Source organism: Struthio camelus, chromosome 26 (genome assembly GCF_040807025.1).
Source record: "Struthio camelus isolate bStrCam1 chromosome 26, bStrCam1.hap1, whole genome shotgun sequence".
In the NCBI taxonomy this organism is placed as follows: Eukaryota; Metazoa; Chordata; class Aves; order Struthioniformes; family Struthionidae; genus Struthio; species Struthio camelus.
Genome location: NC_090967.1, coordinates 7,904,624 through 7,930,584, shown reverse-complemented (window position 1 = coordinate 7,930,584; position 25,961 = coordinate 7,904,624). Strand labels below are relative to the sequence as shown.

At 55.4% G+C, this 25,961-nt stretch overlaps 1 protein-coding gene across 8 annotated transcripts in view; it reads right to left on the bottom strand.

Annotated features, from left to right (window-relative positions):
• Positions 1 to 25,339, bottom strand: part of CELF5 (CUGBP Elav-like family member 5) — a 41,972-nt gene extending 16,633 nt beyond the window's left edge. For 3 of the 8 annotated variants that reach the window (XM_068920028.1, XM_068920030.1, XM_068920029.1), the window contains exons 1-3: positions 25,057 to 25,339; positions 16,064 to 16,146; positions 3,138 to 3,189 (exon numbers count right to left, since the gene is read on the bottom strand). In XM_068920028.1, the coding sequence (XP_068776129.1) occupies positions 3,138 to 3,189; positions 16,064 to 16,146; positions 25,057 to 25,339 (418 nt within the window). The remainder of the gene's footprint in view (positions 1 to 3,137; positions 3,190 to 16,063; positions 16,147 to 25,056) is intronic. The other 5 variants (XM_068920031.1, XM_068920032.1, XM_068920035.1 and 2 more) reach the window with 4 other exon arrangements.
• Between the last annotated feature and the right edge of the window lie 622 nt (positions 25,340 to 25,961).

The following is a 25,961-nucleotide window of genomic DNA, read 5'->3' as shown; positions in this document are numbered from 1 at the left end:
AGCGCGAGCAGGCTTGGGCGACCTCACCGCTCACAGCAGTGCCACGCGGCAGCGCGCACCGGGTCGCGCCAGGCGCGCAGACCCCCTCCTCTGCCCCCACCATCTGCTGGCCCTGCCAGGCCCAGAGCAACGGTGGGCAGAACGGAGGAGTGAGCTCAAAACCTGTGTTGGAAGGACAGGACCCCTCCGAACTCACACCGGCAGCATCTTTGTTCTGGTACCGTCCTTCTGCAGCGCCTAGTAACAGTGCAGGCCAGTACCCCCATAGCTGGCAGCAGCCTTCCCAGGGCATGGCCAGAGCCCAAGGACCAGCGTCCTGTAGACCAGGAAACAAATTCCAATGCTCTAGCTTCACGTATTTAATTCAGGGTGCTTAATTTGAGAGTCGTCAGCCACTGAAGAGGAGAAAGGCGCTCCCCTTCCAGGGTAACGCAGAGCTGAGCGGCACTGCTGCACGCAGCCGCCCCGTCCCAGCAGCTCTGCCCTGGCCCCGGCCCGCGCGGGGCCATCGCTCTACGCAGTGGCTCCTCCTAGACCTGCGGATGAGCTTGGCGACTTCCCTGCTGAGAGGAGCAGCTCAGCAGGCTGGATCTGCTGCCTGGTCTCATTTCCACAAGCAGCAGTAGCCCAGCTAAGAGCCAGCCCTGCCCAGGGCTCTGGGCACAGCACAGAGCACAGAACCCATCCATCCGCCTTTCTCCAGGCCATCGGAGTCTCCAGAGCCAGCTCCAGGGCTTGCGGGCAACTCCCTGTCAGTACCTGCGGCTCAGGGCTGGGTGTAGGTGCAGCGGGGAAGCTGCTGGGGATAAAAGGGAAGGCTTGGAAAAAACGGAGACTGCTGCCTTTCTGCCCTGAGCTACAGAAACAGCCCAAATTTGCAACACTTCAAAAATAATGGCTATTTTTGAGATTTCCATTTGGGAAAATAGCAATCCTTGGAGAGAGAGAGAGAGGAAGAAGAGAATTTTACTCAAAAAAGAGAGGTCTTTTTTTTTTTTCCTCCTGTGAAAAACCCCAGCAGGTTGGAAGCAGAAAAAGCATTTTTGGATGAGAAACAAGTGGTGCCAAAAAAAAAGTGTGATTTCTTTTTTGTTGCATTTTCCTTTAAAGGTGAAAAAAAAATTGCCATTTTTGCACCAATTTTGTGGGAGGTGGAAAAATAAATCTTCCTTTTCAGACCAATGAAATGGAAACACCTTTTTTTTAACATTAATATATATTTTCTCTATCTGCACAGCTCTGCTAGGTTAGGAAGCATTCAAGATACTTTGGGGTGAAAGTTGCTCATAATATAAGATGATAATAATTAACAAAATAGACACTAGGATAATTTTTTTTCTCTTTTTTAGGAATAAAGCTCATCTTGCTGTACGGAAGGCAAAAATAACTAGTGGGCAGATTGAGATCATCTTACTCATGCTGAATAGTAGCCTTTCATTAGAAAACTGATTCCAGGGAAGCTGATGGAGTGAAATGTAGAATAACAGGCTATTAGTTACAAGGAGCAAAATGGGACATTTATTTATTATTATTATTGGATCAGCCATTGCTATACGCTTAGCACTTTTCCAAACACAGGCAGATGCCCAGTGCTGCCCGCAGGGAGTTGCGGGGCATCGCGGATGTACCCGCCTCAGGAGGGGCTGGGAAATGCTGCGAGGTGTCAGACCACCTTCCCCCTGCGCTTTTTTTTTAAAAAAAGAACAATGTTAGGAATCATTAGGAATAACCTCAAATTCTGAATCCACTAGACATATGGAGGCAAAGTTTTAAAAATACTGTTGAGGGGGAGGGACCAACCCTGGGCCCAGGAGGCTGAAGTCAGGTGAGACATGTTCAGTCCTGCGCGATCCAGGCATGCTGCTTTCAGCTGAGGTTGTATGCTTAAGCCACTGGCTCTTTGCAAAAGGAACCTGTCAGTAGCTGGTATGGCTGGGATTTCATCGTGGCCCAAGGGAGCTAAATGCCCAGATTTCAGTAAAAGTCAGGTGTCTAATCCCTTGAGTAAATATGAAAAGTCACAGGTTCTATTTGGAAAAATGATCCGACTTTTTAAAGTAGGCTCACATACACATATGCACCCACACATTTATAAAATAGTAGGTTTTTAATGTGTATGTGTGCATGTACACACACACACACACACTCTTAGCTATATCTGTATATCTATATCATGTTTCTGCTGGTGCAAAAGTTGAAAGTTAGTACAAACAAACTGCTTGGCAATGACCGCTGAAAATTTAAAACAAAAGCCCTCCAAATTAAACACAACATACAGGATATGCTGCCCTACAGGGATAAGCGGTCTCCCCTCCCCGCCAACAAACTACCTTCAGAGACAGCGCCAACAGCACAAGGCATGTGTGGGAATGGAAGAGGAGGACAAGAAATGCATCAACAAGACAAGGAAAAGCAACAAAAGGAGTTCATAAATCTGCACAGGGCTGGAGCTGCAAACCTTCTCCACCTGGAGGAGGCATCTGAGCTGGCGTGAGCTCCCAGTACATTAACACAAATTTCTCTGCTCTCAGTCTTCCAGCTCTGAGCTGCGCAGCGTGTGCTGCTCTAACCCAGCCGGTCCTCTGCAGGCTGACACCACCTCCATCTTGGGCCAAAACTCAGGATCCTCCCTCTCCCCTCAGACGCTATTTCTCCGTCACACGCTGTTTTCTGCAGGCAGCACTTGGCTGCTGGCAGGCGAGATGGGCTTGCTGCAGGCCTGAAGGTGGAGGGGCTGAGACAGTCCAACAGCGCCGGGGGGCAGAGGGGTCAGCAGCAAGCAGGGGAGCTTCAGGCGTGCAGCAGCAAGCTGAACAGGTTAGGGAGCCAGGGCTGAGGCAAGGATTGGGCTTCTACAGGATTGCTCAGGCATGGGAGTGAGGAAACTTCCTTCCTGCTGCCCATGCCTTCCAGGACCCCAAGCCGTGCACCAAAGCGGATGTCTGCTGCCGTAACTGGGCGGGCTGCCGCTGCTCCCGTGCGAGCCCCTGCCTAGACCCCCCACATGCCCTGCCGCGCACAAACCACCTCTCACTTCACTGCGGGGAGAGCAAGGCCAGGTCAGGACCCTGGGTCTCTTTGCTTGATCCCCTCCCAACCACAAGGCCACCAACGAGTAAACAAGGAGAGATGACAACTACCTCCACGGCTCTCGCTGTCTGCGGGTTTCACCTGAATCGGGCGCGCCATCTGCAATGAAAAAGAAACGCCAAGGATTAGAGGTTGGCCCACCTGCCGATGGCGCAGGGCGGGTGGCGGTGGCACCCGGGCTCCCCTGCCTGCCTGCTCTGCAGCATAAGGGCACCCGGGGGTGGTGACGGCCACCAGGGTCCAGGGAGAAGGGCCCACGCGGAACCAGGCACGTTCTCCTGTTGGGATGCTGGCCTGCGGTGAACACCTCTCCCGGGAACGCTGGGCACGCACAAACCTCCGCCTCCTCCAGACGCAGCCGTGGCAAAGGAAGGCTCCGAGGAGGCCCTAGCTGGAGGGCTGATGAGCAGAGCAGGGCAGACCTTGTCCTGCAGGCAGCGGGGCACAGCGCGCTGCAGCCTCCTCCCCGGCCAGCAGGAGCCCTCCGAACCAGGGGCTCCTCCGAGGACGGGTGCGCAAGGCAGGTTTCCTCGCTCACAGAGAGCCTTCCTTCCGCCTCCCTCCGCACCGCGCACACAGGCTGACAGCGGCTTGAGTCAGTGCATTTAATAGTACAACAATAATAAGGAATATTTGAGGTAAGACCTGCACACGATTCGCAGGTCCAGGCCTAGTCTGCCCCAGCTCACAGGGAGCTCCCCCAGGAAAACCAGAAACAACAAAACAGCAAACGCACTCGAGTCATAAAAATCAAACTGAAATCTGCTGTGCAGCTGACACGCCTGCCGACATCAGGCGGCCAAGCGCCAGAGGCCGCTGGGGGCAGCGAGCTGGCGCAGCCCAGGACGAAGGGCCAAAGCTGGGACCAGCCCGCGGTGGAGCAGCCGCTGCAGCGGAGGCTGCGGGCAGCAGGGAGGTCGAGGCACCGCTGCCCCTCCACTCCAGGCTGGCAATCGGGGGGTGGACGCTGGGGTGTTCGGATGTGGAGGCCAGGGTGTTTGGGTGGGAGAGGCCAGCGGTGCCCAGCAGGGGTGCGAGGCCCCGGGCTCGGCATGGAGCCAGGAGGGCAGCTGGCCTCCTCCCTCCCCACCGCTCCCACAGCATGGAGAAATGGCTTTATTCCGACCAGGAAGCAAACACAGGATTAAGCTAAACAGATGGGACCGGCGATGGAGGGGAAGGCTCGGATCTCAGCTCCCGCGCGGAGCAAATCCGTCTGGGGGAAGGGAGCGGGGAGCACCGCCAGGAAGCGGCCACGCGCGGCCCGGGGCGCCCGGAGCCCCTTCCCGGCTCGGCCCCCGGGGTGCCCGGGGGCACCGCGTCCCCCTCCCCCACGGCCGCCACTCCAGCTCCCAGCACCCTGGGTGAAGGCGCCGTCGCCATGGAAACCGTGGTTCACCACATGGAACCTGACATTTGTGGTTGCCATGGAAACCAGCTCTTGGGGGCATTCCCTCCGCTTTGCACAAAAGACACATTTCGATGCATTCTCCGGGGAGGGCTCCCCCCCGTCCATCTGTCCATGGGGACAAGCCGTGGGGACATGCCATGGGGGACATGCTGTGGGGGACAGGTTATGGGGGACACATGCCGTGGGGGGACAGGCACCATGGGAGGACACCATGGGGACCTGAACCACGGGGGACACACACCATGGGGAAACCATGGGGACCCGCGGGCTGCTGGACAGCGCCGGCCACAAGGACACCAGCATGGCAGCAGCGGCGGCAGGGGAGCTGCCACGGGGGGACCAAGTCTGGTGCCCGGTGGCTCTGCACCCGTGGCCACAGCTTCTCTCACCCCCCAATGCAGCACCCAGTGCCCGGCCAAGCCCCCAGCCAAAGGCTGCGCAGCTCCAGCACCCTTGCAAGCTCTAGTGGGCTTGAAAGCTGCCAGAGCGAGGTCTGGTCCTGGGCTGGTCTTCCTCTGCTCTGGAAGAGGGGGGTAAAGGGCAGCAATGAGTGCCGAGGAGTGGGGAAGAGCAGCAGGTGCCTACGGAAGGGGAAGTCACCCAGCCAGGTAGAGGCAGGTGGGGGCCTCCTTGCAGAGAACTGGACACCTGGAGGCTTCCACACCTGGCACAACACCACAGCTTTCGTCCTGCTGTCCCATGCTGCCATTAAAGACAAATGAAATACCAAAGGCCCCCTCAAGCAAGAGGGGTGAGCCTACAAATGCAGACAGAGTCCACAGTTGCTTTAACTCAACACCACAGGCCTTGAGGCATCGCTGAGGCTTCTCAGCTCTGTACGCAGGTCTCGGATGAAGAGCTCAGTCTGTACAGCAGCGATGGTCAGCCCTTCCCCTCCCATCCAAGGCAGGAAGGGAGCAAGGGCACAGGAGGGAGGACACGCTCCTGGTTTGCACAGCAAACGCTGGAAATGCAAATTTTTGTGGCCTCCCCCCCCCCCCCCCCAGTCATCAACTGCAGCGTGCACAGAGAAGATACCTAGGTCCAAGGAAGCCATACTTGTGCAGGCCCGGGTGGCCCCAGAGCCATGGAGGCCAGGTGCACCCCAGGTCCCAAGGGTCAAGCAGAGGCCGTGCACAGGCAGCCCTGCATGCCTCTACCACACAGACCCACCCCCCCCACACACACATGAACACACGTGTGGCATGGAGGACTTAAGCCAGTGATTTATCCGGCTTTGCCTGCCTCACTAGCTGAGCTTAATTTTCCTCATTAAATTATTTAGCCGAGCATTAAAAATTAACCTATTTGTTCATTTCTGAAGAATCTCCCATTAACATCTAGCACATCCTGCCAGGCCAGCATGGGGCCACCTCCTCCCACCCTGGCCCCCTCCCCTGCACTTCTCCTCGCTTCCCACCTGCTGCTAACGCTCCGCAGCCCGCTGGACGCACAAACCTTCCCGAGCCACATGCAACAAGGGCCATCACATGGGAGGGGACAGAGGTCCCCCTGCCCTCCTTCAGCTTCTCCACCACATCCAGGTGGGAAGTGCAGCTTCTCTCTCCAAACACAACTGCACTTCCCCTCCACAGCCTGCAGCCTCTCTGCCTGTGCTGCTCCCTTTCACACGCAGCCAATGCAGCTCGCTTTCTCCAAAGCTATGCTGACCAGCAGAGCATTAAAGGCCTTCTGATGCTACCAAGCACAGCATCCACATCTCCTGTGCCCCCCTCAGTAAGCAGTGAGGATATCCTGGGTGGGAGAAGAGGCACTGCAGCTTTCCAGGGAAGAGGTGGTGATGAGAGCCCTGCTGGTGAGACAGTGTCTAAATTTCATCCCACCCCATCCCCCAGGGTCTGATGAGCATACAAAAAAAAGGGCACTGAGTCCAGGCTTCCTCTCTGCTTTCAAGGAAATGATCCCACTCTTGGAGCACTCTTCAGATCATGGATCTGCTGGAAAAATCCTGGCCCAAAGTCAGAGGAAGCTCAGCTATTGACTTCAAGGCCATGTTTTCAACCCTGGGGCTCCCTAAGCCAGGGTGCCTCAAAAAGGGCCAAATTCGAAACAGAATTCAGGTGAAATCAATGTCAGCAAGAGGGAGATACAGATCCAGATGATATAGGAATAGGTAAGCAGAGAAGAAAGGCTGTATCACAGGTCTGGATTTGGTGCCAGAGTTAACGCTTCTCTTCACCCAAAATACAATGTTTCTCTCTTCTCCAGAAGACCCTTCTCCCCATGCTTAGCCTGAGGCCCTGCACGAGCTGTCATCTCAACCACCCAGTAGCCACAGCCTCCAAGGAGGAGCAGCGACCACTACCTCTTGCTTCCTCAGCTTTCAGACTGCGAAGGCTGGAGAGAGGGAGCAAGCCCCTAGGGACGGCAGGGCTTGCTCTCTATTAATTATGAGTAAGTGATGCAGAATAGCCCCTCAGGTGCAAGGCAGGGGAACCTCATAGCGTTAAGTGGGTCAGAGGCAGAGAGCATGAAACACGCAATGCAGGCTGGCTCCTCTGGGACTTCAGGAAGCAAAAGGCATCCGAGGCCACTGGCAGAATGAGGTTCAGGGGTCTTGGGCTTTTCCAGTTTTTCCATGGGCTGGTCCTCTGCTGGCCAGTTAGAAATGCCCTGTCTGGTAATCACAACCACTTCTAGCTGTGCAGAACACATGCATCTAAATGCCAATTTGCACATTTGGATTCTCTTTCTGATCAGGAAGGCAAGCAATGATGGACTGGTGCCAGCCTCAGTGCTCAAGCCTCCTGCTCACATCTTTCCACTGATGTGTCAGGGTACCTCCATCCTGCCCAGAAGGACCATCCTTCAGGGTGAAAGGGTAGTTCAGCCTCACACAGAAACATTAGCAACATTACCACCTAGCACTGTTCCAGCAAAGTTCTAAAGGCTGCTTAGAAATTCATTCCCCCCCCGCCCCCGTCCCATTTGAAGGAGACAAGGATCATTGTGAGTGCCATTTTTCAGGTAGAGAAACCAAGGTACAGACAGCAGATGAAGGCCACACAGGAGGTCTGCAGCAGAAGCAGGATATGAAGCCAGGAGTTCAAACCACAGGGCTCCTGCCCCCATAACGAAGGCCTTTCCTTTCTGCATAAGGAAGGCAGGCTGTGGAAGAACTGCACCCCATTGCTCAGTATCACCAGGAAAAGAGTGAATAAACCCCAACTGATTTCACAACTGATTTCCTTGGAGGGGTATTGTCCCTACCCCAGCAGAGGACAAACAGGCAGAGTGGGGAAGCAATTCCCCTCCAACAAAGGTGAGGGCTGAGTGAGAGCAGAGTTGCATGCAGGTATCCACAGACACCCAAGCAGCGTGTGGCCCACAACACACACAGACCGGCCGCTGTGCCTTTCGGGGTCTCTGCTGTCCTGTGTTCCTCCTCCCTTAACGCGCTCCGTCATCCTTGTCCTCGCTCCAGCTAGTGCTGCCCTGTGAGCAAGGCAAGCACCTCATCGCTGTGACTCAGAAAGCCTTTGGGTCTCTCTGATATCTTTATGGAAGTGACAGCACCATTACTGTGCATTAACATCAGATAACCAGTGGGGAGGCCAGCCCAGCGTAGCAATGTGCATGATGGTTTGGCGGACGCATCTCAGGAGTCAATGGTCAGTCTGTCCTCACAGGGCCCCTTCCTCAATGCTTCAGTGCACCGCAGGGCACAGCATCGAGGAGGACATCGGCCAATCTTCCCTGTTGCCCTGATCTCTTCTTGTGACTTGTGTTTTAGTCTCAGTGAAAGTCAAAGGAGATTTAAGGTGAGAGGAAAGGGCCAACTTCCTCAAAGCCTCTTCTGCAGGCACTAGGACACTAAGTATTCCCTGGGGGCAACAGAAAGAAAAATTCTGAGCTAAATTCATGTGAGAACCTTGCTGCTTTCAAGGGGACTGTTCAGCAGTGCAAGGAACAGCAGTATATGGTCTTGGCAGTATATGGACCCAAACGTCCTCCTGCTCCTTTGCAAGACAGGGCTGAAGGAACAGACCCCAAGAGCTCCTCTCTCAAGTTCGTCAAGATCCCAAGAGTCCTTTCTAGCCTGCAGAAAGCCATGCACCCAAAGACCCACGCACGCTTTGGTACTCAGGCTCATCGTCCTGCATCAGCTGCAGGATCTTGCTTCCACAAGGACAGGCCTGTGTTACCCAAGAAGGCCCTAACCGCAGGCACAATTCCCAATCCAGAGCAAGGTGGAAAACGTTTAGCAGGCCTACAGGGAGCAGGAATACGATGATGTGAGATGGATTACCACGTCACTCTGAGCAAGCTGAAGAAGGCTGCAGAAGGGAAGGTTGGGAGCACTGTCAGCCCAACAGGAACACCAAGAAGCCACAAAGTCCATGCTGCCACACTTGCCCTGCTTTCGTCTTCTGGCCAGGCTGTGCAGAGAAGACGCCCAAAACTCACCCTACCCTGTGCTCGCTTGTGCATCACTGGCCTTGCTTCACTGCATACCTGGTCCTGCAGCCTCCATGCACCAACCTCACAGGAGGGAGCCTCCGAGGCCCTACGCAAACTGGCAAAGGTCTGTAGAGAGCTCGCACAAGCCTCACACATGGCTCCAGAGGTCCCTGAGGCTGCCACGGAGCGCTTGGGAGCACCTGCTCGGGCGGGCTACCACTACCTGTGCTCCGGCTACCTCTGTGCCAGGGAGGCGGGTGGGGGGGAGGCGCCTGACTGCCCCGTTCCTGCAGCTTCCCGCAAGGCCGGGCACCACCACGGCCCCAGCGGGGGAGCCTGCCAGGCCGGGAGACGCCCCGAAGAGCAGCGGCCCAGCCACGCGGCAGGGGGTCAGCGAGAGGGGAAGGGGACGTGGTGGGGACCACGTCCCCCCTCGCAACACGCGGGAACCGGCTGCAGCATGGTGGCGTCTGCCGCTCTCCATCAGCTCCAACCGGGAGACGGCCCGCGAGGCCACCGCGCCGCCCCCGGCTCCCTCCCCCACAGCAGCTTAATTACAGTGACTGGGGGGAGAGAGGTCCCTGCTAATTTAATACTCTTTTGTTGCTGCGAAACGGGAGGCCGGCGACGCGGTGCTGGGCACCGGGGACCTCTGCACCCCAGCCGCCGCGCGCAGGCCGTGATTAACTCCCGTTCCCATGGCAACCGCTAACGGGCCGCGCACTTCCTGACAGCCAGGGCTGCAGCCGCCGCACTCTGCCAACGACCAACCTCGCAGCGATGCGAACACCTCCTGCTTTAACAAAAACGCACCCCGAGAAGAACGGAGTGAAAACAGGCTGCCACTGCGGCGCGATGCTGGGCCACGCGCCGAGCGCAGGGCAGCAGATGCTGCTCACCTCGACTTCAGCAAGGCCTAAGATGCCGCCTCCCGTAGCGCCCTCCTCACCCAGCTGGTGAGCTGTGGCTTGGATCGGTGGAAGAGAAGGTGGGTGAGAAACCAGCTGCACTGCCAAGCCCAAAAGGTGGTGCCCACCACCACCTAGTCCAGCTGGCTACTGGTGGCTTCTCTCCATGGTTATGACCAGGCCAAGACGTTTCAACGTCCTCACTAACAGCCCGGACAAAGGGCCCACATATGTCCTCAGCAGGTCTGCAGCGATGTCAGATTGCAAGCACGGTCAGGACGCTGCAGGGCAGGGCTGTCATTCGGGGGGACTCAACAAGCTTGAGAAAGGGACAATGGCAACCTCATACAATTTAACAGAGGTAAAGGCTAAGTCCTGCAGCAGGGAAGCAGTAACACCCTGCAGCTATACAGCCTGCGGCTGCCTGGCTGGAGAGCAGCTCTGCAGGAAGGGACCCGGGGTCCTGGTGGACAGCACCTTGAGCAGGCGCTGGCCATGCGGTGTGCACTCACGTTCAGCGGTGTGGAGCCTCTGGAAAGATGAAGGTCTGTGTGGGGTGGTGTGTGTGTCTGTGTGTGTGTGTGTGTGTGTCTGTGTGTGTGTGCATGCACATGCACACATGTGTTTGCATGTGCTCATGAGCACAGGTGGGAGTCTGCTGACCAGCAAAGATGCCAGCACTGGGAGACGAAAGCCTGAGCGCTGAGCTCGAGGAGATGCGAGTGCCCATTTGTGCAAAGGGCAGGAATTTCTGGGGAGGGAGGGCAGGAGAGCGCCTGCATGTGTGTTTTTGGGTAGCGTGTGGGAACGGGTACTGATCCTTAATTTCATTAGCTTTCTGATTCTCTAGGCAGCAGGAGCCAATGTTTGCCTTGGCAGCTTGCTCTCCTTCTGCCTCTTCAGGGTATGGATTTTGCAGGGCTGCTGCCTTGCCTCGCTGTTGGTTCTCAGCCCCTTGAGCCAAACTCCCAAAGGACCAAGTATTTGCAACTTCCTCTGCAGTGAGCGGGCACTTCAGCTGCTGCTTGGCCAGGGGCTGCTCTGGCTCACTTCCTTCATGTCCTGCCATTTCAATCATTTCAACATGCTCTCTGCAGTGCTACCTTCTACTGACAATGTTGCGTGGCTGTCGTGAATTCACCGATATAGTCTCTGTCAGACCTGCAGGATGGATGTGGGAGAAGCTTCTCCACCCTGCCCGGTCCAAGGACTCAAACTGTAGAGACCACATCAAGGAGCAACAACTGGAGCCCAGCTTCAGCCCCACCCAAACATCCAGGCCCTCAATTCTGCTCCTCAGCATGTCTCCCAGCCCTGCTAGCTGCAATGGCCTGTGGGATTCACATGAAGAAGCTGTTTCAGAAATACTGCCCTGGGCTGGCTGCACACCAGCACTTGCACAAAAGAGGAGGGGAGGGGAGAATGCGATGCTTTGACACCTCTACCAAACCTCTCTGGTCACTCATGTCCCATCATATCACCACTTGCAGTGGATCCTGATGGACAGCCCACGGGGAGCCCTGGCTCCTGACAGCGTGGGAGACAGCTTGCCCACAGGGATGCCCTCCGCCCAGGTACTGCTGTCTCTGCATTAATCCTTGTGCCCAGCCATCTGAGTTACTGCTGCTGCATCTCAGCCCCTGGTGCATTCCCAGAGTCTCTCTCTGCTCTAATGCTGCTGCTCTCTGTAATTTTCCGTTCCTGTGTCCCTGCGTTCCCAAGCCCTCACTGCATCCATGAGTTCTCCCCCTGATGTAGCCGCATTTCAATACCCCCACCGCTGCTCTTAAACTGCCCATATTCCCGGCTTGGATCAATACCAATTTCTGCCACTTACTTGCCTACCTTTCAGTAAGCCCTTCTTTGTTCTGCATAGAAATAAAACTGTAACTATACCTTGCCAGAAGAATCACTTTTTAAAAAAACCTTCCCCCCTTTCCCTCCCTCTATTCTTCTCCCCCTTCTTCTTCAGGAGCAATTTTATGCAATTTGCAACTGTCTGGCTGCAAATGAAAAGAGACACAAAGCGTTTCTGCGAAATATTGAAAAGCTGGCTGCTTTTCCCTCAAATTTCACTTAGTGAGAAGCTTTAACTTGGTGTGTGATCACTGCGTGTCATTAATAACCTCTCCAATTCCTTTCAGAACCCAGCAAAGTGAAGGCACAATCACGAATCAAAGGCATGGGTTATTGAGATATAATATCGTTTCACCCAGCCGGGGAGGAGCGTGCCAGGGAGCAGGGAGGAGGTGAAGCACTGCACCGCTATGCTGGCTGGCAGCTGAGGAGCACAAGGCATTCAGGAAGGAGGGTGAGGGCCTGATGCTCTCTCTGCTTCTCAGATCCAAAGATTTTGCCTCTGTTCAGCCTCCCTGGGCTATGCATCTGTCCTCCTAACAGGGCAGACACAGGCAACAGAGGGGATTGGTTTCTGTTTTGTTCCTCAGGTAGATCTGCCTCCATCGCCGCTTAGTCTTTGGAGCGTACTTCCCCAGCCTGTCCTCACGAAGCAAGACTGGGGAGCACAAAACAGGATCTCTGCAGGCTCCCACGGCCACAAGGCAGAGCACCGATCCTGCTTTCCCCAGCCCTTGCCATCAGCAAGGGCACGGATACTTGGCCTTTTCAACTCCTCAGCAAGCCTGGGTGATTAGACACTGCTGCTTACTCCCCAAGGATGCCCTTTACGTCCCCGTTCTAGGAAGCTCTATCCTTCCTTCTCAACAGAAAGTGCTGTGCACTTGTTACTGCCAGACTGGACTGAGAGCAATTCGCCAGCTCTGCAGGCAACACAGGTGTTTCGTATCTCCAAACACAAGTTCTAGATGATACAAAATACAGCTGACAGTCTTCTCGCTTTACATCCTGAGCACGCCAATCCTTATGAAACTCTTTCTCTCCCCTCACACCTGCTTCCAAAGTCCACTGAATGATCTCTATTCACAAAGACATGCGTGGATCCATAGCCCCAGCTCCACAAAAGCCTGAACGTTGATCTCTGAACTGCAGTGATGACTTGGCTCCTCTGATATAATGCAAACTATAAAGCCTGGGAAGAAACAGAGCAGAGCTGGGACCAGGGCATTCTCGGATGAGGGGAACAAATTCCGGTGGGAGATAAAGCGAGCCCAAAATCTAGCTACCTTTGGAAAAAGATGCTACACCTTCCTATCCAACAAAAGCTTTTCTGGGTTTAACTCTTGTATTTTGTTTAGTTAGCAGACACCCAACAGCTCCCAATTTAAAATAAACAAGTGAAGTAAAAACCACAATGCAAAGAGAACTTGCCAGAAATGCCATAAGAGCCAGCAGAGACCATGGTGATTTCCTACTGATTTATGTGGAAAACTTACAGTAATGGGCAACAATATAAAACCTCAGGACAGCCACACTGCAGGTGCGGCTCTGCAGGAACACTGTGGCAGCATTCCTGGATACACTGATATCCCTAGCATCAGGCACAGAGGGCGTAAGCAATACAGCTGCAGGCACAGTGCCAACCTAGAGACAGACTTGGAAAGACAACCCAAGCGTCCTGTTCCACTTCATCTGTCTAGCCGCCCGGTCACAGCCTGAGGACCTACCAGAAACCATATCAAAGCATTTCCTTGCATCTGGCCTTATCAAATCCCCACTCTGGGCTAAGAAAGCCATTCATCTCTATTTGGATTCACGAATTGTTGAGATCAGCCACTGCTCTCTACACTGAGACCAATGAAGAAGGTACTTGCAGCATCTATGGTTGCTTTGCAATACAGTGGCAAGTGTAGGATTACCAACAAAATGCCTTCTACGCTAGCTCCATCCTATCTCAAGCTGCCGATGCTTCGTCATGCATTCAGGTGAAGGTTTGTGTAACTCTACACTGATGTTACGCACACCCTTAAGCTTTCTTCCTGCTGTTGCTATGTGTAATAAAGAGATGGTAAATGGGTAAAACAAACAAGAAAGTGCTTGCTTACCATACTATGGCCCATTTACTTAAACCCCAATGGCCTGGTTCAGCACATTCTGTTCTCTGTCCTGTGCTAGGGTCCTTGCTATATTTTTGGTGAGATGCTTTGCAACAGAGTTCATCATAAGATAGCCTAAACATGAATGTACAGAGGAGAAATTTCATGATGTTGTGCCTAAAAGAGGGAAACAATCAGTTGACCAGAGCTCCTGACGGTGCTTCCTTTCCAGAGTAGTCTCTGTGATCACTTGGGTCACAGGGATGGGTGGTGCTACACAGACACAATGATCAAACCAAGCAAAGCAAATAGGACTGAAAGCTACCTGAGGTCAGCCAGCCCCTTCCATGTCAAGATCAACTCTACCCACCTCAGCCTGGAGGACTGTTTCATTTTGGTAGTAACCATCTCTAAGTGACCACTAAAATGACCAAAGAGAATCCGGCCTTCTTGATCACAGAGGGAATTTCCTAAAGAGAAATCGAATGTGATGAAGTGATATATTGCCAGCATGAAGATGTACAGTTCCAAGTTCATGCTAATCTTGAAACCAAGAACAGCACGTAGGTCATTAACTGGCCGAAGACTACTGTGCTTGAAAGTGCCAGGTAGCAAACACTTCTTCCTGTTCCCAAGCAATTTCCTATGCCTCCCTAAATATGAAAAGCCTTTAGATCACCCCATCTCAGATAAATGTGCTTTGCATTGCTTGTTTAAACAGGACCTCATGCCACACTCTCTAAACATGGAGTACAAACGATAGAGAACAGTGAAATGTGCAACAGATCCCGATGTAGGACGGCAGCAAAACAGAGAGTGGCTCGAATCCACTAAGCCTCACACCAGTGACCTTTGAGGGTCCCTCTAGAGGTACTAGACAGGGACACGTCAGTCTCCTCTCCACTGTGATGCAGCACTGCACCACGACCCAACCCGCATCCATAGAGAGATACCGCTCCCACACTCGGCAACTTGCTCTTACAGACTTTGTCAGCTCTGCCCTGGACCAACGCACACAGAAGTTTACATTGCTTTATCCCAAAAGGTTGAGCTTTTCGCTCACAGAAAATTAAGTCAAACAGTATTCAAGTACCTAGTTATCCGCACTCTTCCTCTGCTGCCCTGAGATAACCTGAAACATCCATAGCTGGTAACAGTAAAGATTCCATTAAGTGGTAATTAAATCACGTGCATTTTCCTGCCCTTGGACGCCAACACAGACCCGTGCACAAACGGAGCACAGGTGAACCAATATGGAAAAGGGTGTGTATGGGGAAGTCGCGAGGGGAGAGGGAGGTTGTCTGGACCTGGATGGTTAAAGAGGAAATGTTATGGTTACAAATCCCTGACCCCCTCTCCAGAGACCCCTGCTCTGCATTAACTATCCTGCTGCCTTGAGCACTCCCGGCCTCCTTTGAGCTTCCGTCTATAAGTACCCAACTCCTCTGTCTGCTCACCTACAAGGGAATCCTTCCAGCACGCACCTCCCCAAAATGGAGGTGGCAATGACTCAAACCTCGTGTCAGCTCAGCAGCAGGTCCCAGGGAGGCAGAGGGCTTCTCTGCGACACAGGGGCTGATGTGCAGCACCTATCCCCTGGGCTTCCCTGGCACTTTGCTCCCAGCTCCAGCTGAACAGGGAGCAGGACCCAGGGACTGCCACGGCTGGCTCAGCACTCTGGTCTCACCTATATAACCCATTTCTCTTCCAAGTGATGGGACGTGCCAAGGGCACTCTCTATCTGAGAAGCTGGTCCAACTCAGCCACTGCACTAAAAACCGTTTCAGGTGCTGCAGAGCCGCTGAACAACCTGCCCAGGCACCTGGCAGAGCTGAGGCAGACTAGGAACTGGTGCACCAGGAGGCTCTGCACATCTGGAAGAAAAGGGTCTGGTGCCTCGTGCTGCCTCTTACCATGTTTCCAACGCGATGGCTGCGCAGGCTGGGCCCACGCGTTTCACCCAGGCGCCCAGCTCCCCAGTGACAGGAGCAGGCAGCTGGAGAGGCCACGTCATGCCACGGGCCAGGGAGCAGCACAGAAACGGGTTTGGCTGGGAGTGACTCGGGGCAGCCTTGGCAGGACGGAGACCGGAGCAGCACCTCTGTGAGGAGCAGCTCCGTGCTTCGGCCTCGCACCCCTGTCCTAACCCCCAAACCATGCTGTTCTTTCACAAGCAGGAAAATTAATCTCAGTCAGCTCTCCACCAGCTCTCCCTCCCCCAACAAGCCCTGTCCGCCAGCCCAGGGCATGAGCTGCAGGCACAATTCACTGCGACTTACCCCTGGCAAAGTCTTCTGTTCGTGCAGTGCTGTCTGGGCTTTGATGGCAGAGTCTCTGGCACAGTAGGTGAGGAACGCACAACCTGTGGTGGATACAGCAAGTGCCAAGTTAGATGTGCAATTGCAGATGCACACCAACCCAACGTTGCTCTAGCTTTGGTAACAGCATGTGTCCCAGGTACATGAACGATATACATTGCCTGTTCCAGTAGACCTTTGTCCCAACCTTTCTGCCCAGATATAGAGGAAATGTCCACCAGAGCCCTTGTGCAAGACCTGATTTTTTAAATTTTATTTTTGTTAGCACCTTGTAAATTGCCTTAAAAAAAAAAGGAAAGAAAAAAAAAAAAGAAAAGAGGAGAGGAGAGGAAAGATTTACTAATTTAAGGTGCAGATGTTATGAAATCCGGACGTGTTGCAGACCCTAGGGAAGAAGACAAAGAAACACCGTCAAGGGAGTTGCAGGCTCCATCCAAAGTCTGTTGAAGTCATGGAAGAGGCTCCGAGTGAATAAACTAGGTTTGAAACAGGCATTGGGCAAGGTAAGAGAGAGTAGGAGAGCAAACTGCAGGCTTACACTGCCCGTGGAAGAAACTGCCCAAAACAGAGCGATCGGAGAAAATTGCAGGGACCACTGGGATCACTGATGACAACAAAATAAATAAGGAAAGAGGAAAAGCTCTGGGATTTTAGGCTGATACAAAAGCCCCTTGATCCAGACTCTTGGAATCAGGAGAGCTACAGAAGGAGAGCTCTGGCTTTCTGTGCCACACACATACACACACACACACCTCTGCAACGTGCACAAACACACAAAAGTATACACACATACACGACAAGGGAAGTTCAGAGAACAAAGCACAACACATTCAGCAAGGCTGACTCAAGAAGCAAGCTGAAAAGCACGGGGAAAAGGCCAGACCCTGATGTTCTTGGTCAAGATTTGAGCCAGCATCTTAGCCTAAAACTGGGACTATGGGAGGAAGGGAGAAATTGTAGCCCCTCGAGGAGGAAGAAGGATCAGCTTTGGGTGCTCTGATGCTAAGAATAACTAAATGAAACTGAGCAAAGGAAAAATTTGGCTGGTTATCAAGAAACATTTCCTAGCAGAGAGATTTATTAGACTGTGGAATGATCTCCCAAGGGAAGTGCCGGGAGCTCCATCACTTGAGTTGTTTCAGATGAGGTTGGGCAAGGCGCTGGAGAATAGACTCAGACATGAGAATGCCTCTGACCCCCCTTGCTCGTCCCCCTCTGTTCCCCATGGCATTTCACATCCTAAGCAAAGGCAGGACATGTCCCTTCAGCTTGTTAATGAACGGCAGAGTGGCTATCGCTGCGCTGGGGCTGCAGATGCAGGGCTACAGCCCACGCGGAGGCCCACTTTTGTGCCCCCACCTTGTGCCTGGCTCAGGCTACTCCCCAGCTGTTTCAGCTCCCCACAGCTCCAAAGGGGGCTGCAAGGCAGGGCCTGTTCAGGTTTCTCCTCCCTGCCCCAGAGTGGTTCATGGTGTAGAACATTTCTAGCCTGCATGAAGCCAGCTGCCCAGGACAATCCCAAGCCAGGGCCACACGATTAGGCTGCCCTTCTCCCATCCCAACTCCAGGAAGTTGCTGCAGCTAAGTCAATCATCCCTGGCCTCACAGCTCTTGCTAGAACAAAACTCTGCACAAACACACACAAATATTAGCCATCTCTAACAAGTAATTAAAGCTTCTTATTGCCCAGGTTTTGAATCGAGACTGCTGCACCACAGCCAGACATGCGATCATCAGTTAATCTAACAAATGTGGTGGGGCCAGAAAACATGCAGAGGGCCGTTTCTTCCCATGGCAAAGGCAGCTCTGTAGTGGGGGAGGCACCTCTTTGCTTTCCCTCTCAGACCATCGTGATATCCAGCACAGGGCAAAGTCTGAAAAGCACCTGTGTAAAGATTTGGAGGTCTGGCCACCAACGTCCCAAAACATGGATGTGGCCCTGGGTCCCACCTGCTGCAGTGGTCTGCGGCTTTGCAGGGCTGAGACAAGTCACACAAGACCTATTCTCAGGGTTCCTCAGGGTGAGAGTCACCATGCAAAATTCTGAAGCATAAGCAATTTATTCCACCAAGAGCTTCAATGCACTGCTACAGAGTGCTACATGCAATGAAGACACCATCCTTGTCTCAGGAGAATTTGCCAATGAACCTGAGAAGACCAAGGGAGGGAGATGAAGGGGTTTACTTGAGGCTATCTGCAGAATTAAGTGCTCAGTCCCCATCACTGTGTCACAGCCCCAGCGCATACTGGTAACCTCAAAAACCTCAGCCCACAGGATGACAAGGACAAAATGAGGACTGGACAAAGGTGCACCGTTTAGTGGGAATACAAGAGAGATGCTCCTTGTACAGGAATGGAGAGTTGCTTTGCAAGATATTGTCATCATGCCAGAGCAGGGGTTTGTACAGCCCAGCAACACCCGCACCCCAGCACCAATCCCGAAAGTGCCATGAACCGTCTCCTCCAGCGCCTGCTGGCCCTTCTCCTGTCCCCAGCACTGCCCGGCTGCTGCGTCCCCAGGGCCACGGGGAGCTGTGCCGGCCTTGGGAGACGGAGGCTTTTGGCAGCTGCGGCCTGGCTGCGGGGGAAGGCAGCGCCACAGGAGCCTCGCTCGACCGCCTAGGCTCCCTGCTGCACCACGGCGGTGTTTGCTCAGCAGGAGCCGGCTCCCGCTGCCCGCTCCAGGCAGCCCCTGGCAGGCTCCAGCGACCCGCAGCTGAGGGAGGCAGTGGGCGCGGGACACGGCGCGGGCTGCCCGTCCGCGGCTCCCTCCCGGAGCGCCCCGGCACAGCCAGCGTGGGCACGGCCGAGCCAACCCAGCGGGGACTGCCGACACGGTCTCCCCTCGCAGGGCTGTGCAATGGGGTTTCCGCTCCGCTGCAGGCGCCGTGAGAGTGCCCCACGACAGGGGAGCCACGACTTTCAGAGAAAAGTACTTAAACCAAAGGCCATGAGGACAAAAGCTCGCTGGCCATCGGTAGCAGCGGCACAGAGCTGCGCCCAGCCAGGGGGAGCTGGAGCCCAGCAGAGCTCGGCTCCCGCAGCCCCAGAGCGCGTTTTCCACGCTGCCATCAGCACCCCTCCGCTCTCGGAGCCAGCAGGGCATGAGGCAGGATCCAGATGCACGGCAGCAGACATTTTGCTTTTAATTCCCTTGCGTGAGACTGAATTTGGGAGTCTCTCTTCAAAAAGCAGCGGCTCCCTGCGGTGGGGCCAGGCAGGGGCGGGTGCCGGGCCATGCACGCGGCTGTCACTACAGTCCGGAGGTGGCCCGGCCTCGCGCCCCTGGCTGTCTCGCACCCTCGTCCCGCTTGGCTGCACGTGACGGCCTTCTATGCTCCAGCTTTTCCACGCAGGGTGGTTTCCCTCTCGCCACCCCGTCCTGGATGCCCCAGCTCCAGCCTCTGTAGGGCTGGTACTGCATCAGGCTTTGCAGCCCGAGCCTTCCCGAGTCAGGGCCAGTTCCTATATTTAACTTTGGTAAAAGATATTCTAAAAAGCAACAGTGAAAACGTTTTCTAAACCTGTTTGCAATCCAATCAGCTCTCTGGTAATTCAATTTGCAGGAAACAGCAAGTAAGCCCTCCTGAGCAGAGGACTGCAGAGACCGAGGGTCACCGGGACTTTTGCCAATGGCTGTGACAGGAGCAGGATTACGCCCAGACAGCAGGGTGAGGGGCACTTCAGCCTGGAGGATTTTAGCACTCAACAGCATTTGGCCCTGCAGCGGGAGACTTCACCCCACCCCGGCCACCCACTCGCTGACAGCCTCCGTGTTAAGCTGCCCACGTACATAAGCCTGTTCATAACCCTGTCAAACCTGGGAAGCTCATTCCTGCCTCCCAAACGGAGGAATCCCGGAGGCTGTGCTGGCTGTGGTGAGGAGGGGGCTGAGGAGCTCAGCTACGTCCTTTGGAAAACATAATTACTGTCCCTCGCAGCCAGGTGTTTTGGGGGTAGGATGCAGGAGTCTGTTCTATTTTCTTTGCAAAGTCCTGGTCAGAAACACAGAAAGGGATGTTGCAGGAACACTACACTCCGAGCCAGATTACAGAAACAAATATTTGGGAAAAAGGATCCTCCTCCCTGAAGAGACATTATCTCTTGCAAACTAACCCATGAATTGCTCTTCAGGACACAGCAAGGAAGCAGAGACACGGCTGTTTCCACAGCCCCCCTGCCCCAGCCTTCGCTGCATGTCTGAAGCCTGCAGAAGTAGCAGAGGCTCAAGGAAAGCCACACGCCCCGGCTAGAACGGGTTTCCACCCTGTGGCAGGACCCTGATACCATGTCTTTGGCATTTTTCTCAGGCTCTGAAAACCGTGAGCCCGACATAAGCACCTGGGAAGGGAGAGGAGAGCTCTCCTCCCACCAGCACCCTGCTCCACGGACAGCCGATAGGGGTGGGAAGGGGCCGGAGTGACTCACACAAGGTTTTCTCACTTTGACATTTCCCACTTTAGTTAACAGCTAACTTAGGTCGATGGGGGATAGGTTCATGCCACTCCGGGCACTTGTAACACCAAGTCCACGAAGCCTGCTGAGACGCAGGATGCAGTGTGAGAAGTGCCCAGGGCTGTCAGGAGCCTCAGTGTCACTAGTGTCCCCAAAGCATGGGCACTGGGCAGAGCAGCCGGCAGCCTGACCAACCCCCTGCGATTGGGGCTGAGCATTGGCTCATGGTCGGGCCAAGGAAACCTTTCGCCAGCACACAGTGGCGCGTGGCACCAAGGCTCCGCTGCCTGCAAGGAGAAGGCTGGGAGCAAAGAGCCCCTGGGTGCTGCCAGCTGCCCCCCAGCAGCGGGAGCCGTCCCCTGGTGCTGCTCCTAAAGGTCACAAAGGCTTTTGGAAGAGCTGCTGCCAGGCAATGAGTTTCCTGCCCTCCCAGAAGCCAAACACAGGGTTCACTGCTGAAAATCTTCGGCTAGGCTGTCAGCGCCCTTCGAGATGGAGAGACGGTACACTGCTACCACATACAGAGACCTCACCGTGCTCCAGCAAGAGCGCTTCTTAACGGCAGTCCTCCGTTTTGCCATCCTCTGGCATCTGCCCTCTCAGCTCCTCTGCGCACGTGATTGTCCGTATTTAGTTCATTAAACCTCGCAGAAAGATAAACGGAGGGGAGGGATGGACTTCACCAGGTCCTGGCCTGCAGAGGCTTGTTTGCCAGCTTGCAGTGCAGGGAAGCTCAGGGAAGAGAGCAAAAACAGCCAGGAGGCAGGATGTCGGGGGGGCTGAACGCTGCAAGAGACAGGGCACAAAAGCTGGCGGGGGACCCATGGAGGGGGCCCCCCAAACCATTCACCTCACTACAGCTCTCCCCAAAGACTTCACAGGTCTTCCCTGGTTGCCTGCCTGGAAATGTCTCTATCACATGTCTGGAACCAGAAGGGTTTCCTGTCCCATGAATTACAGACTCCAGCCTGGGACCACGGCACGTGTGGGCGTCAGGTGCCAGAGCAGAGTGAAGTGCCACCCGGAAGCAACCACTTGTGTTTTGGTTGCTTCGGAGGCTGCGCGGCTGGCCTGGCCGCTGCTCCCCAAGGACTGCTCATGCTTTCGGTGCCCTCAAACTGTTACCTGCCACCCCCACCTGCTGGCCCTGGGATGGTTTCCAGATCCCTATAAACACAACCCAGTCTCGTTCCACTTGCAAGACCCATAGGCACGGCAGCAAGATGACGACTTTCCATGCCTGATCCTCTCTACAAGCCACATATTGACTCTGGGATTTACAGTCCCCTCAGATTCTAAACATTACCCCTGACATCAGTAGTCTAAAGCCTTGAGTAAGAAAAAACTGTCAGCCTGCAGATGAGAGGGGTCTCTGGATACAACTTAGCATTAGAAATCTCGTCAAAGGCTTCAGCAGGGGAAACATGGTGTCAGTGGGGAGCTTATCTACAAGCCTGCAGAAGCTGAGTCAAAACCCAGCTGCCAAAGAGGCAAGGTAGGCTGGGGCTTTTATTGTCTCCCTGCCCTTTGGAAAAGTCATCCACCCGTCTACACACTGCGCGCACCTTCACACAGCCCATGAGACGGTTGCTCCTGCCCCTGCCAGTCCCCTGCAGCTCAGTTCTGGACACTGATGCTCTTGCAGAAACTGCCTTCTGCCCCATCCTGGAATCCAAGGCCAAAGATTTCCACTTGATCCTCCCTGCTCAGTCCCCTCCGACCCTTTCCTAAGGCCTGTTCAAATGCCCCCCCACCCCACCCCCACCGTTCTTCCCATGGAAATATCAGTTTTAGAGAAAAATACTTCCATTAACATGCAAACGTACCTGTGTTTAACATGAATAGAAAATCTGCATCATGAATAATATTAGGGGACTGGAACAGTATCAACTACCAGTCCGGTTTACTGAGACACGAACAGTCAGGCACTAAAAGAACCATTTCATAATGGTGCTCATGTTCCTACCACGCCTGTGAGACCCTCCTCTCTCTGCGGTGAACCTGTGGGTTCCCAGCACCTGTGCAGGACAGCCCACGGGGGCTAGCTAGCTCTTGGGCCCTGCAGCCCACCTCGCAGCCTCCCACCCCGGCAGGCCCTCTCCACTCCCCTTCCTCCCTGGAGCCAGAGGCAGCTGCTCAAGCTGCAAGAGATTGGAGGAGGACGTGCTGGGCTTTACCAGTAGTGCTGGCTTCTCAAACAATCTCTCTTCCTCATTTTGGGAAAGTAAGGGAAAAAGAGGATGCAAGTGGCATATAAGCTGCCAGCTGAATCTCGCTGCGGATCAGAGAACGTGGGGAGAGAAAACTGAATCTGCTCTTACAGCAGCCCCAGAAAGATTATGGTTCCCATATGCTGCAGGGATGGGTGAATAATTACTAGGATTTGCCAAAGCTTTCCACTAATCGGGTGGCTGCGAAACCCTGGACAGTTCCCCTGACCGGGTTCCTGCCTGCTGATGAGGCTCAGCCACACAAGCCCTTGGGCATCCTCCAGCCCTGCTGAGGCCAATGGCCGCGGTGGCTCCCCCCACCCCGATCAGCCTGCTCACGGGGAGCGGGACACAGCTCCTGTGGGAGCAAGCACGCTGGGCAGCCAGATCTGGTGAGGTGGCCGGGGAAAGCAGGGGTCAGGGCTGGCCGAACGGTGGGTCTAATGCATTCACTGCATGCTCATCCCCTCCTCGTCCTTGTTTAGAAACGTATAATGTCTAGTCCCAAACCAGGCTGAGGGACTGTAAGGAACCCAAGCCATAGGGCAAGAAATCCCAGCCTTTCCACTTGCACAAAACAGGGAGGCCAGAAGAAATCGAAGGTGTGAAGATAACCGTGCAATAGCCACCAGAACCTGCACGTGACTGGCCGTCTCTGGAAAGAGCATAGCACCAACAGCCCCTAACCAGCACCTGCATCTGTTCAAAAACGTCAAAACCAAAGGGATGCGTTTATTTTGCTGGCTGAATCCTGCATTTAACAGCAAGTTAATGTCACACACATCTGGCTAATACCAGTGCTGCCCCCTCTAATTTCCATAGCTGAGTGGCAGATCACTGGAATCTGCCTCCTGCCTGGAGCCTGACCTCCGACCACAAACACAGCCTATATTTAACATGTCGACTGCAATGAAACGTGCACTTGCTTCTTGCCTGGGGCCCATTCTCCTCCTCACTGGGTTTCCAACCTGGCTGCTTGCTGTCAGATTGTAAGAGGTTTGGACTCAGTCCCATGCACACGTAGACACCCAAGCACACAACGGTTTGGTTCTGAAATGCCAACCCAGACACACTGCTTTGGCTAAATTCAAACCATCCTGATTCCCACAGCCTTCAGTGACGAACTTTTTTCCTTTCAAATTAGGGTTAGATTTGGCCTTTTGTTTGGAAATAAACCTATCCGTCCCTTTTCCTCTCTGTTCAGTCTGGAAATGTTGGACTCACCTTGGCACTTGCAGGGTTTTTTAAGTTTTCTCCTAAATCTGAAACCAGAGGCATCAGGACTGAAGGCAACTCCCACTCCCTCCTGTGCACATCACCACGTGACCTCATCACAAATCATTTTAGGGCACAGAGGGCCGCTGAGCACTGACAGCTTTAAAGGTACTTACTGTAGGTTCCCTACAGGCTTGCTCTACATGTGCCAGGGAGTGGTGCTGAGATCACCGTCTCAGATCTCACAGCAAATGGGCTCTGTGAATTCCCACCCATTGCAGGAGCAGTGGTGATCATCATCACAAGATCTCAGCCTCAAACACCTGCTGGGGAAAGGCTCCGACTGCTCCACAGAAGGGAGCTGACATCCTGAACGTGACAGCTTTCCAAGCCACAGCTTTCAAATATAAAAATAAATGTACCCAAACAAGCCTTCACAAACTTTTTAGCATCCCCTCAAGGTCCTTCAGTGACCAAGAAGGCCCCTTATCTATCCCAAATGCCATTGGAAATAGCAGATTTGCAGCTCATACTCTTTGTTATGCAGATTTTAAAACTGTACCATTATATTCCAGCCTGGGAGGAGGCCTGAGACCACCGGGAAGGTTACTGGCCTCTGACCGAGGGCTCCCACCCCAGTCCTAACTGCAATGAGCTGCCACGGTCTCAGTCCGCCCCGGGCGGCACGTTGATGCCTTTGTCAAACGCCTCGTGACACGGCGCTCCTGGCCAGGCCCTGGCACGGAGCGGGAGCGCGGGGTGCCGGGTGCCGGCTGGGCCCGTCGGGGCGCCGGCAGGTGGGAGCCGGTGGGGCCCATCCCCGCCCGGGGAGCCGGGGCGGGGCGCGGACGCCGCCCGCCCGGGGGGCCCTGGCCGGGCCGTCGGGGGGCGCCGACGCCGGCGCTCTGCGGCCGCTGCCCCACGGCGCTGCTGCAGCGCGGGGGCGGCCCCGAGCGACCCCCAGGGCGGCGGAGCGGGGCGCGGCGGAGGGGGGCGGCGGGTCCCGCCGCGCTTTGTGCGCGCCCGGGAGCGGAGCGGAGCGGAGCGGAGCGGGCCGCGCGGGGCCGGGCTCACCCTTGTGCATGCCGGTGTAGCGGTCCTTGAGCACGGTGAGCTCGTAGATCTTGCCGAACTGCTCGAAGAGCGGCTTGAGGTCCTTCTCCTCCAGGTTGCGCGGGATCTGCCCCACGAAGAGCTTGATGGCATCCAGGTCCTTCATGCTGTCGGGCTGCGCGGGGGGCTCCGCGCCGCCGCTGCTGCTCATGGGGGAGGCTCGGCGCGGCGGGCGCGGCGGCGGCGGCGGGAGCGGCGGCGGCGGCTGCTGCCTCCTCGCCTCGCCCTCGCCGAGTCTGGCCATGCCCCGCGCCCGGCGCGGGCGGGCGGACGGGGGAGGCAGCGGCTGGGAACGGCCCCGCCGCCAGCGCCGCCGCCGCCGCGCCACAAAGGGCCGCTCGGCAGCGCCCCCTGGCGGGGCCGGGCGGCGGCAGCGCGGGGTCCCGCCGCGGGCCGGCAGCGGCTCCCCAGCGGCCGGCGCCGGGGGGGCCGCCAAGCCGGAGCCCGCGCCGCGCCGCCAGCAGAAGACCAGGCCAGCCGCCACCGCCTCCCTCCGCCGCCGTCGCCCAAAGCAGCCTTCGGCTCCTTCCCCCCCGTTTCCCGGCACTGGGGTCTGGAGGCGGCGAAGGGACGATTTGAGGCAGAAGAATCCGCAGCGCCCCCGAGGGAAGAGAAGAAGGTGGCGGGGGGCTTTGCTCCCGCTGCAGCGCCGGCCCTGCCGCGCGCCCCTGAGAAAGGGGAGCCTGACGCCGGCCCTGCAGGGCAGCGAAACGCGGCCCAGCTCCGCCGCTCCCCAGCCCCGTGGCAGAGGCCCCTTCCCTCACATCGTGCTCCCGCGGTGAACGCGGCCGGCAGAGGCATCGCCGGCTCCGTCCTGCTCGGGCTGCGCCAGACTGTGAATCCGAAGCCGGCAGCAGCATATCCGT